Raw genomic sequence first — 11,718 nt, forward strand, 5'->3', positions numbered from 1 at the left:
CTCAGATCTCAGGGCCATTATCCATTTATTTCTAATTAAATCAGCCTGATGCCATGTGCAGAAAATAGTCCTTTTGCTTTTAGCTGCCTAATTAATTAATCTATATGCATTTAGCTCAGGATGTTGATTCCATTAGTGGGTGTGCCGCACGCCTGTTAGTCTTATCTCTGTTGCATATTTATTAGTGCTTTTTTTGTTTGGCTCTGTTGCCGTTTTGTCTCACCAGGTGGCCACAGCTTGTTGGCAGGAGGAGGATAAAGGAAAGATTCTTTTAAGAAATCAGACAGCATGGAGTCTGCTGCCTAATTTAATCCCGAACTTTTTATTCAATCTGGACAGTTAAATTGGTTATTAGAGCAGAGTTTCACCTAAAAGAAACTCCTGCACATACTGTTGGCATATCAATGGCAGCATTGGTGGGAATCTGTCAATTAACAGCAAATAAAATGTCATTTCTGACGAATACCTGCCTTTAAACTGTATTTACATTTAGCGATTTATGTTGTCTCTGGCTTATTAAATGTCATGGATGCCTTTTTGGCAAACTGATGTGAATAAATTAAACATAAGTGAGAGATATTCCCTCTGGCCCCACATAGGAGCTTTTATTGTAGATGAGGTGCTGCCATCTGCAGCAGTCAAAAACATATGAATTTTAAAATGCTGCTAATTTCTCCATTAGCAAGAGCAAAATTCAGAATTGTGTTTTTAAAGGAATTTTAAAATCCATTTTATGCTTGGTTGTGATTGAAGCCATTGAACATGTGACAGATTACTTTAAGTTACTCATTTTAATAGTAAGTTTTTTTTCCCTGAAATCTTTTTGGTATTTTAAAAGTCCAGCAAGTTAAAAATGAATGGTTTGTTTAAGTTATTCTAAAAATCAGAACAAATTTTAAGAAAGTTCTGTAATAACGACAAAAGGACTGATGTAAAAACAAGATCATTATCAGAATATAGTGTTTGATTTTCTTATATTTATGATGCATGAGGCCTTTTCTATACACATGGACCCAACTTTTCATCAGTTTAGGATATGCAGATCCTCCATTAAAGCTCTCTTTAAAAAATAAATGAAACCAGCAGCTCTGTGAAATTATTTTACTCATTTTTATTGGGTTTAACATGAAGCCTGAGACTGCGATGACAGTTTAAGACAAACTGTAACAAGAAAAAGAGCAGCAAGTACTTCACATGTTTACGTTTGACTTGCACATTCAATACAAAGAACATTCAAAATATATTTTTTTATATACAGGTGTCTCTTTTAGTAAGAGCAGTTAAAAAAAAAAAAAAACTCAAATGAGATCAGGCCAAGGTCAAATCTGTGTGGACAAGCATGACTCATCACTGACAGCTGCTTTAGGTTTTCTCGCCTTTGCGAAAATCCAGCTTTCTGTCAAATGTCAGACAATAACCGCAGGGATTCACTCAAAATGCATGTAGATACAGAGATAAGAGAGGATTAGAAAAACGGTCCGTGGCACCTCAGACTAAGTGCTGTTCTGTGGCAGTTCTCGCCTCTCGTTGTAAATCACAGCTCCTGGGGGATAAAACGCCACCGCGGGCTCCTCTGGCGCGCTGATGGCCAGCGGGACGTGGCCCTGCTCGTACATCTCCGGCTTGGTGGTGGCTGTGATCGGCCTGATCGTGGTCAGAGTCGGCGAAGTCATCCGCCAGAAAAGTTTTTTCAGCGCCTTTCTGAACTCCCGCCTCATCAGGCAGTAGAGGATGGGGTTGAGACAGCTGTTGGAGTGCGCCAGGCACACGGACACCGGGAACACGTACACCTGCATGGTGTAGTACTCGTAGCTGAAGGGAACCACGTTGAGTTTGACCAGGATGCCCCAGACTGTGAGCGCCTGGTTGGGCAGCCAGCAGAGGAAAAAGGACAAGACCACGATAGTGACGGACTTGGTGACCTTGGCGCGTCGTTTGGCGCTGGACGTGTTGATGTTTTTGGAGCTGATGAAGCGCAAAAGCAGCAGATAGGAGGCGGAGATGATGCCCAGAGGCGCCACGAAGCCCAGCAGCACTTTCTGGGACTGGTAGAGCCCCAGCCAGAACTGCGTGGTCCCGTTGGTGTCAGGGAATTTGACGAGGCACAGGTCGTCGTTTGAAAACTCCACGGTGGTGGAGAAAACTCCGTGCGGCAGAGCGGCGGAGAAGGCGACGACCCAGATGAAAACCGTGGCGCACCGAGCCGAGCAGCAGTGCGTCCGCCGCCGCCTGCCTTTCAGCGCGGAGGCGAGGGACCAGTACCTCACCACGCTCATAGCCGTGAGGAAAAACACGCTGGCGTACATGTTCATGGCCGTCACGTAGGAAACTATCTTACACATGGCTTTACCGAAAACCCAGTTAAAGTCCAGTGCGTTCTCCACCGCCCAGAACGGCAGAGTCAGCACGAACTGGAAGTCAGTCACCGCCAAACTGGTCACAAAGAGGTTGATGGAGGATTTTTTCCACACTTGTTTAGAGTTCATCAGATACAAAACCAGTAAGTTTCCAACCAAACCCAGCGCACAAACCAGAGAGTAGATGACAGAGATGGTAATCCTCACAACGGCGGCGCCATCTCCTCCCAAATCAGTTTTACCCAAGTCTGGCAGGTGGAGGTCACCGGACGAGCGGTTGGTGGTGTTGAAAATGCAGCTGAAGTTGGAGGATACAGCATTTACTATCCCCGCTGAGCCTTCGTAGTTGCAGTCGGTAGTTTCTCCAGACATTTTAACTTTTATCCTCGAGGATGTTTACCAAAGTCATGATCCAAATGCTGAAGAAAATCCCTGGATTTCGGTTCATGCGTCAGCCTCCATGTTCCCCAGTAGCATCTGCAAATATGAATAACCTACACGGTGCAGGTTTAGTGTGAATCGAAACAAACATAGCAGGAAGGAACGTGTGTATAGGTGACAGAGCTGCGCGCCAGGTTTGTCCTCCTGCTCAGACTTCAGTCCGTCTCAGCTCTCCAAACCGTGGAAAAGCGTCTTGACGCAGCGCTCAGGCGCAATCTGGCGCTGTCCGTGGTTCTGATGAGACGCCACGAAGGAGGGGACATAGTCATCTTACGATTTATTTTTGCTGGTTTTTCGCTCTATACTGGCAAACGCGCACATATGCATAGGTTATAAGTGAAGGGTGCATGACTGTTATGAACCGCTAAAAGCTTTCGTGGGATGACTTGTGTTCTTTCCAATGTGGCTTCAGTTCTTCTAAGGTTTCCTGATTCCACTTTAAACTGGGTGATGCTCAGTAGCCTGCTGGTTCATCAGTGCCTCCAGGGTTCACTTGCTTTAATGGCACAGATGGAAATGACCACTTTAGGAGGCGTTTTGGTTTGTGAATAAAATGGTTCCTGTAAATTCTGGGCTGTAAAGTATTGTAGGAAATAACTGAGGAGGTGAATGATGGGTCAGCTGAAGAGGAGGAGACTCAAGTGTGTCAAAAGTTGGAGAAAAGGCTTGGATTAAATTGCTAGACTGGGAGTTATTAGTCATTACAGTGTATTGGTATTGTGGTGGTTTTAATGCACCGATTTGTTCCATTTCTGCTGAATTTATGGTGGGAAAGATTTTATTTATGTCGAGGAAAATACAACATCCAGGCACTCAGTGACACTTCAAAAAGTAAAGCAGCAGTTCCAGCTTATTCAAAATACACGTTTACATGATCTGTGCCTTTTCAGTCAGACAATAGAAACACATTTATGCACATACTTTTTTTTTAAAGCAGGGTTTACTAATTTTTTCCATTTTGTTCCATCAAGTGAATAAATCTTGGTCAATGCAGCAGCAGATCCATTTATTCCGGCCACTTACATAATGAGCTGAAGTGCCTTTTCTGCCAACACAGAGAAAAAAAATCAAGGGAAAAAGAGGGTTTTGTTGTGTCCTTTACTAAAGAGCAACTTCATTATAGTGTACTTGGTAGAAATTGGAGCACTTTGAATTTTTTTTTCTTTTCTTTTAGGTGTCCTTTTCTGAGGGAAAAAAAACTCTGAGTACCAAAATTAAATGTGACAAAAACTCAAGGATGGCATGGAAAAAGGAGGACCAGAACCAGACAAGTCTGTCAGGTAAAAGCTGCCAAATGTTTCACAACTACCTGAAATATTTTCCACTGAAATTTTTCAGTAGCCTTGACAGCTGTTGTGTCCTGACAAATGGTTTGTCCATGGTGATAGTTGTAGCCAAAGACAGATTTTAAGTTGTAATCAGACATGACCTGATTATGAACAGCACTAAATCATTGTTTCTAATGCTTATTAAACTGTTTGTGTTTTGTAGGTCTAATGTCATTGTGATTATGTGAAAACTAAACTGAAATGAACATGATTTACAGATTGTTTTCATTTGTAAAATTAAAAATTATATCTTTTGCCCTGTAATCTTTAAACTATGATTCATTTTGATGCATCACTAACATTCAGTCAAAATGTTTCGACAAGTAAAAACTGCATTGTACGAGTTAAATAGGTGCTTTAAAGCTATTTAAAGAACTGGACCGGTTATAATTAAGGCTTCAGAGCAAGTAAAATAAGGTAGAGATGCAAGGATAATTGCTGGGATAATGCAGCCCATCTATCAATCATATTAATTACAGTCTAGTGATGGTGATGATGACGGTGGTGGTGATGATGGTGGTGGTGGCGATGATGGTGACGATGATGATGATGGTGGTGACAATTGAACAATGATGGTGGTGGTGATGATGATGATGATATTGATGATGATGGTGATGATGATGGTGGTTGCTAACCAGGGCCGGCCCTTGGACTTTGGTGGCCCTAAGCAAGATTTTTTTTGTGGCCCCAAAACATGCACAGGGCAACTACCAAATCACGTGCACAGCTTGTAATTGGGTTAAAACACACATGCACATGATTAACAGCAAATATGTATTTTTTTAAAAATGTATCCTGGACAGGGACAAAATGCGAATCACACACTTATTGTGGTGTGGCCCCCTCTAGTGGATGTGGCTATAAACAACGGCATAGAGTGTTTATGCCAGCGGCTGGCCCTGTTGCTAACTTTCTACATTAATGATCTTAGTTGTAGTTTAAGAGAACAAGATGATCAAATAAATGGCAACAATGAGAGCCAAACAAAATTTGTAAAAATAATAACAGTAATAATAATTACAGAAATGTGCAAAGAAACATTCTAATTTCATGGATTTTTCCTAAAAAAAAAAAAAAAAGTTTTATGTTTTCTCTGGTGAGCTAAAAATACGTCAATACTCATAACAAATCAAATCGAGTCATGCTGGTTCTGCTCTTTTGTCTCCTTGGTAGAACATCATTACCATCATTCGTCAACATCAACAGTGAGTCAGCTGGCAGGTTGTTTGGTTCATGAGTTCAGTGAAGAGGGAACAGTGTTCTTTCGGAAGCAGGACAAAACATGTCTGGGAGAAAGTGTTTGTGCAGCTTTACAGTTTATGCAATGCTGCTTTTCTCTGACAGACACGAATCATCATTAATCATGTGTGCTCTTCACACAGGATGCCATCGCTTGTTTTATGAGGCATTGTAGCAGTTTTTTTCAATTTTGCAGCTCTATATTATGAAGGTATTCATAATGTTTCCTCTCTTAATCTTCCTTGATTTCCTCACACACAGTGAACAGCTTTAGTGATTTTGGACGCATCACTGCTTTTATGCATAATCAGGGGAGATGCAGTCTGCAGGAAAACAGACAATTTCTGATCTTGGTCCAGCCCTGAATCCATAGTAGAAATACTGCGACAATTTCTTTCAATTTTAGTTTAGCCAAATTTCTTTTTCTTTTTTTTTTCTTTTTTAACATTGTTTAGTTTATAAAATGCCGGGAATTAGTGGAAAATGACCCATTATTATTCCTTTATTTTCAAATGTCCTGTTTGATGCAATCAACAATTCAAAACACCTAAATTCTTAGTTCATTATCATAGAAACATGGAAGAACTAAAAAAATAAAATTTAACATTTTTAAAAAATCAGATTTTTAAGCATTCCATTGTCGGCTTTGCTTTAAAGTGATTCAAACGATGAACCGGTCATTGAACTGTTGCCAAGTATGTCTATAGTTATTCCCAAGTGACTCCAAGCTGAAATGGAAAACAATGAAACTAATATACACAATCTATTCTTGACTAAACATTTTCACTCCAGAGCCCCTCAGGAGTTGGTTGATACATCATCCTGTATCAACCCTATTTAATATGATTTTTTTTTATTAAGATCATTTTGGCTGCTGGACCTCAGACCTGTCATCTTCCATCCAACTAGTACATCCTCCCTAACTTTCCCTCCAGTCTTAGTCACCTGACCTTCATGTGTTTAAACCCGCCATCATATTCCTGCCTAACTGTTGCTTCATTTTGTACTCTGAGTTCTTTTCAATATACCAAGGCCTCCACTTGTCTCTACTGCAGTGACTCAGACATCATTCGCTCTTACAAGAACTCACTTCTAGGAGACAGAGAGAGGAGGCCTTTAGAGGAGTTTGGAGTGACAAAACACAGATGTATCCTACATGGAAGTGGCTTATTAAAGTGGCTGAATGCAGCAGTTTTATGGGTAATTTGGCAGGTGACACAAATGTGTTGCATACTAGAAAGAGCTGCTTAGGAGTAACACTACGGAACAAAGGAATCCTCCTTTAGCAGCTTCAGCTCCTTCATCTTTGAGGTCTTTCTTGCATCACTTTTAAATCCACACTGGGATGAGCTATGAAGTGAGAGAGGGACATAATTAGAGATGTTAGCACAGGCCTGGGAGATAAAAAAAATTGCTCTAATGACACCTCATTAGTAGCAATAAGAAAATTGTCCTATAGATTTATCAGTAGTTTCACTTAAATGCTTTAGAAGAGGACTTCAACCAGACAAGCTGTAATTACTCTTTCATGTTATCTGGAGGAAGCGACGCAGCTGAAACGAGCACAAAAACATTTGTGGCAAACTGAGGAAGTTTTCTTGGAATGCTTCTGTTTCCATTCACCTTGCCTAATAGGAACAAGGCTGTTGTTAGTAACGTTTGTTGGTCAGTTTTTCCACAGAGAGGATTTTTTGACAATAATCTTTCCTAATCTATATGGAATAAGATGAATTTGGAGTTGTGGTAGTTTCTGTCCAATCTATCAGCCAGAATGCACTGAAAAGGTGATATCTTCGAGGTAACCACCTTGTCTTTCACTCCTCTCCAGAGTTTTTGTTTTTACACATTTTCAAATCTTATGTGCACACTTGGCAATTTCTGAACTGTGTTTAAAATGTTTAAGCTAACGTAGATCTGTTTTCTATAAGTGATGCTCTGACATTTTCTTCTGGCATTTTAAATCAATCTTTATGGTTTTATGCTGTCAGAAATGTCACAGAATAGTTGTATTGAACAGAGTGTTAAAGAGCACAATGCATGAGAAACACACTGAAACATTCAGCTGCACTCTGCTGTAGAAATGTGAGAGAAACATTCTTCCTTTGTGCTCTTTGTGGTTTGAAATGTTAACTCATTTGCTGCTGTTTATTTCTGCCTGAGAAGCTGTTGTCAGCTCCTCCGTAGGGGCTGTTTGATCTGATTTTGATGGTTCAACAGCACTCCAAGTAAGAAATTTATTTAAGTGTAAAATGAGGTTCTTCATAGTGTGTTGTCACTCCAGTTCTGTTACTACCATCAGATTATTCAGTTCAATTCAATTTTATTCCTATAGCGCCATTTACAATTCAGATTGTGTCAAGATGCTTTACAGAATCCATATGCGTGAACCCCCCGAGCAAGCCCTAAGGCGACAGTGGCAGGAAAAAACTCCCTTTTAACAGGAAGAAACCTTGAGCGGAGCCCATGTGCTGCTGGCCGGCTGGGTTGAGATGGACAAAATCAGAAAAGGTAGAGAGAATGGGAAAAGGGGGATGGAGAGGAGAAGAGGCGGGTGGGGGACAAAGAAACACACACAGTGACATGCATGCATGTTATGAGAAACATACCATGCATGTAAAACACATATAATCAAGTGTTTAAGATGCAGATTCATGCACTGAGTCTCAACATGCTCAACATGCGAGATGCAAATTGCAGTTTAACTTGGGGGGCTTCGACTAAAGCTGCAGCACTGACATTTGCATATCGTCCATCATCAGTTACGATTCAGGGAGACATTGATGCCTGTACCAAATTAGTGTAAATGTCAACATGTAAAATAAATTTTACAGAGGCAGTTTTCCGATCTTCATCCTGCTGTGTGGTTTCATTTGATAAGACAGGCAGGAATCATGTGGGCGAAGTGATGAATCATCAGTTATGATGATGATAATGATAACTGAATGAAAACCAAATCGAATTCATTATCCCTAAAGTCAGCATCCATCTTCTGTTTGTGGGAATCAAAATAAAAGAAATTAAGATTCTAAATCTTCTGCGGAAATGCTCCTTCAACAAACATTTGCAATTTCATTTTGGGTTTATGTGCCTAAAATCTTATGTGGAAATCAACACGTCAGATCCTCTGTGAATCTCTGCAACACTGAGTGGAAAACCAAGTAAAGCTCCCTGACAGGAGACGACTCGGCAGCATCTGTTCCACTCACTACCTGCCATCCTTATCATGGTTTCCTGATCTTCTGAGTTTTGTAGCCAATCTTTACATGACAGCTGCATGAATTTATAGAATGATGTTTGATGCATCCTCTCTGTATTTACACTAAGTCTCTTAAAACCTCGGTGAAATGTCACTTTTCCAAAAATAGATTCAGGACACATGAAGCAGATTTGACAAATTTAGCTTTGGCATTAGTGGTAGGAACAACATTCAGCCTAATAGTAATATGACTAAGTGAGTTAGCAGCTGTCAGATCATAGTGTGATTCTTCCTCTTGTAACAAAAGTGCATCAGAAAAACACTTGTGGAAAAACCCAGTCTGTTAGTAGAACAATTATTCAGACCATTTACTTATATATTATAAAAAGCAGCAACACCATGAAGAGAAAATCCAGTGCATCTAATTCAACATTTTTCTTAAATAAAATCACTATAATATTCTATTAAAGCATGAAATGTAAAGGCTTTCATTATAGCAATAGATATTACATTCTTAAACATGAACACATTAACATTGTTTTCATGGCTGATTTAAACGATTTTATGTATTTTTTTATAGTGTAACAATACAGCGTAGCCTGCTATGAATGCTCATTTTATTTTGGAGAAATATAACCTTCTTAACCCCTGGCAGTTTTTAGACATTTTTTTTTTTGCTACTTTCACACTTTTTCATCTGTTCTTGCAGTATAAAGTCCTGCTCTTCCATTGAAACTGCACTGCCATCGCTAGGAGTAGAGAGAAGAAATGTCTTTTGCACAGTATGACAAAAGCTGAATTTATTTGATCATCTATTTTACAAAAACTGGAAAACTGATGTCAGCATCAAATAGCTTCTCAGTTGCACCAAGAAGTGCAGAATTAGTTTTCTTACAGAATCTTGAACATACTGTTCATTTTTGGCAAGTTGTAAATGGTATTAGCACCGTGGGAAAGTTGAAAATCCAGCCATTATTCTTGTAAATACATAATACAACAGCCACAACATTAAAACCAGCTGCCTAATATTGTGCAGGTCCACCTTGTGTGACAACAACAATTCTGAGAGTCTAAAATCAAGACTTTGGCAGCAGATCCTTTGGGTCATGTGGGTTGCAGTGTGGGGTCTCCATGGATCCAACTTGTTCCAGTGCATCTTTTGGATGCTCTATGGGATTTAATAAACTATGGAGGTCGGGTCAACACCTCGGGCTTTGTTGTGGTCATTGTGCTGCTCCTGTGCAGTTTTTGCAGCGTATCGGGCTGGGTCATTCCGTGTGGTTTCACCAGATGGTGGTTGCCGCACCATTTTCAAATTAGTCCTAAATTTGTATGCCACTAGATAGTCACAAAAGTACTTTCTATGCAAAATTGTAGGCCTGTAGCTCAAATAGTTTCTGAGTTATGGGGTCTGAAATTTTCAGAATTTGGACTATAAAAAGCCTCGCTAGCGTTTTTTGCATCTTCAAGTGGTTATTTCTCAGCTTCTAGACATACCAGAGAGCTGTGAGTTGGTAAACAAGTCCTCTGCATGTAGCTAGTGCCACACAAACATCCCCAGGTGTTTCCTTACACTCTGCAGGCCATGGGGGCTTGCTAAAAATGCTAAAAATTAAGAGATACCTACTCACGAGTGGGGTTTGGGACCTTAAAAGTACTAGAAATACTGCACAGAAGTGTTCTAACACCCCTGGGTTCCATTCTACACAAACGTGTGTGATAACTTAGCAAACTGGAGCTTTCTAGGTACCTCAGTTTGGAAAATATGAGCTCCCAAATTTGGACGAGATTTTTAATTGGCTATTTTTGGTGGCAAAAATCTCAGTGTGGGACAGATACCAGAGACCCCACATTTTTCGACAAGACAGTTCATCTGTCTTCTATCACTGTACAAAAAACCAGCAGGGTTATATTTGTAGTTACTGAGATATTCTTACTCAAAATGGGTGATGTCAAAATCATTTTTTGCTTTTCAGTACTTTAAATTGGGATACAAGTATTAGTAGTCATTCCAATGGTAGTATTATGTATGTTTTGTTCTTTTTGAAATGTTAGTCGTTAAAGGTGACTACCTTCAAAAAGTGTAATGGTATAACTTAGGTATACCTAAGTTATAACTTAGGTGTAGGTTCTTTTGCTTGTAACATGGCATTGTACAATTAAATTTAACAAGTTTAATCCCACTGCACTGATACTGTAAAATTCAACATTATTGTTGTTATTTTTAAATTAATCAACCATGAACTACTACAGAGCTCCCTCAATTCAAGTTAGTACATGTAATTTGTATGTGTATGTTATAATTACATGTATGCATTGCAAATTTTCCGGTCCGTCGCAGGCTTTTATTTTGAAAGGCAGAGACAGGAAGATCTCACCTGGTCAAAATTTCAATTGGAAAGGCTGTGTGAAGCTGAGAGGTTTCACTGATTTTCAGGCTGACATGCAGCCTGTGGAGGTATTGGGTGTGAGTGTTTCATTACAATAGGTGCCCTAATTAATCAAATAGGACAGTGTCTCTGTCGTTCTACATAAGCAAAGAAGTACAATGTTACATTTTTGGCAAAAACACAGATACACATCATGATATTGTAATGAAAAAATACATGTCAAACTCAAATTTCCACATACACATACATTTTAATTTTAACAATTTTCAACATATACACAGAAATGTTATTTTGATCACATTTTTTTTTATTATATCTTCATCTTTGTTTAAACATGTACTCACTAATTTCACAATTTTGCTTGCTAGTAGTGAGTGTTCTTTTTCTGTGGAAAAGAAAAAACAGGCATTAGTTCAGTTGTATTAAACTGACTTGACTTTATATATGTCAAACAAGTGCAAATCTCTATAGTATGTTTTTACCTGAAACATGTCTCCTCGTAGCTGTGAAGCAGATATGGAGCTACAGCCGTTACCGGACCGATACAGGCCATCGGCCGACACTGCAGCACCGCTGGTCAGTTGATGACAGAAAGTGGAGTCTGAATTCTGAAGTTAGATGATGAAACAAGCATATTTTTACACATTAGTTTGACATGTTGCATCAGTGGAGCAAATCTCTGTGTTGAACATTTTTTCTTACCTGAGACATGTCTGTAGGCAGATTCAAGGTGTATATCTTTGGATGCTGCCTAACTCGGGGTCACA

At 39.6% G+C, this 11,718-nt stretch overlaps 1 protein-coding gene across 1 annotated transcript; it reads right to left on the bottom strand.

The window, feature by feature from the left end:
- Positions 1–1,091: 1,091 nt before the first annotated feature.
- Positions 1,092–3,344, bottom strand: rxfp3 (relaxin family peptide receptor 3). Its single transcript, XM_022210206.2, has one exon. The coding sequence runs from the start codon at positions 2,727–2,729 to the stop codon at positions 1,494–1,496; it is 1,236 nt and encodes a 411-aa protein (XP_022065898.1). The 5' UTR covers positions 2,730–3,344; the 3' UTR covers positions 1,092–1,493.
- Between the last annotated feature and the right edge of the window lie 8,374 nt (positions 3,345–11,718).

Source organism: Acanthochromis polyacanthus, chromosome 18 (assembly GCF_021347895.1).
Source record: "Acanthochromis polyacanthus isolate Apoly-LR-REF ecotype Palm Island chromosome 18, KAUST_Apoly_ChrSc, whole genome shotgun sequence".
In the NCBI taxonomy this organism is placed as follows: Eukaryota; Metazoa; Chordata; class Actinopteri; family Pomacentridae; genus Acanthochromis; species Acanthochromis polyacanthus.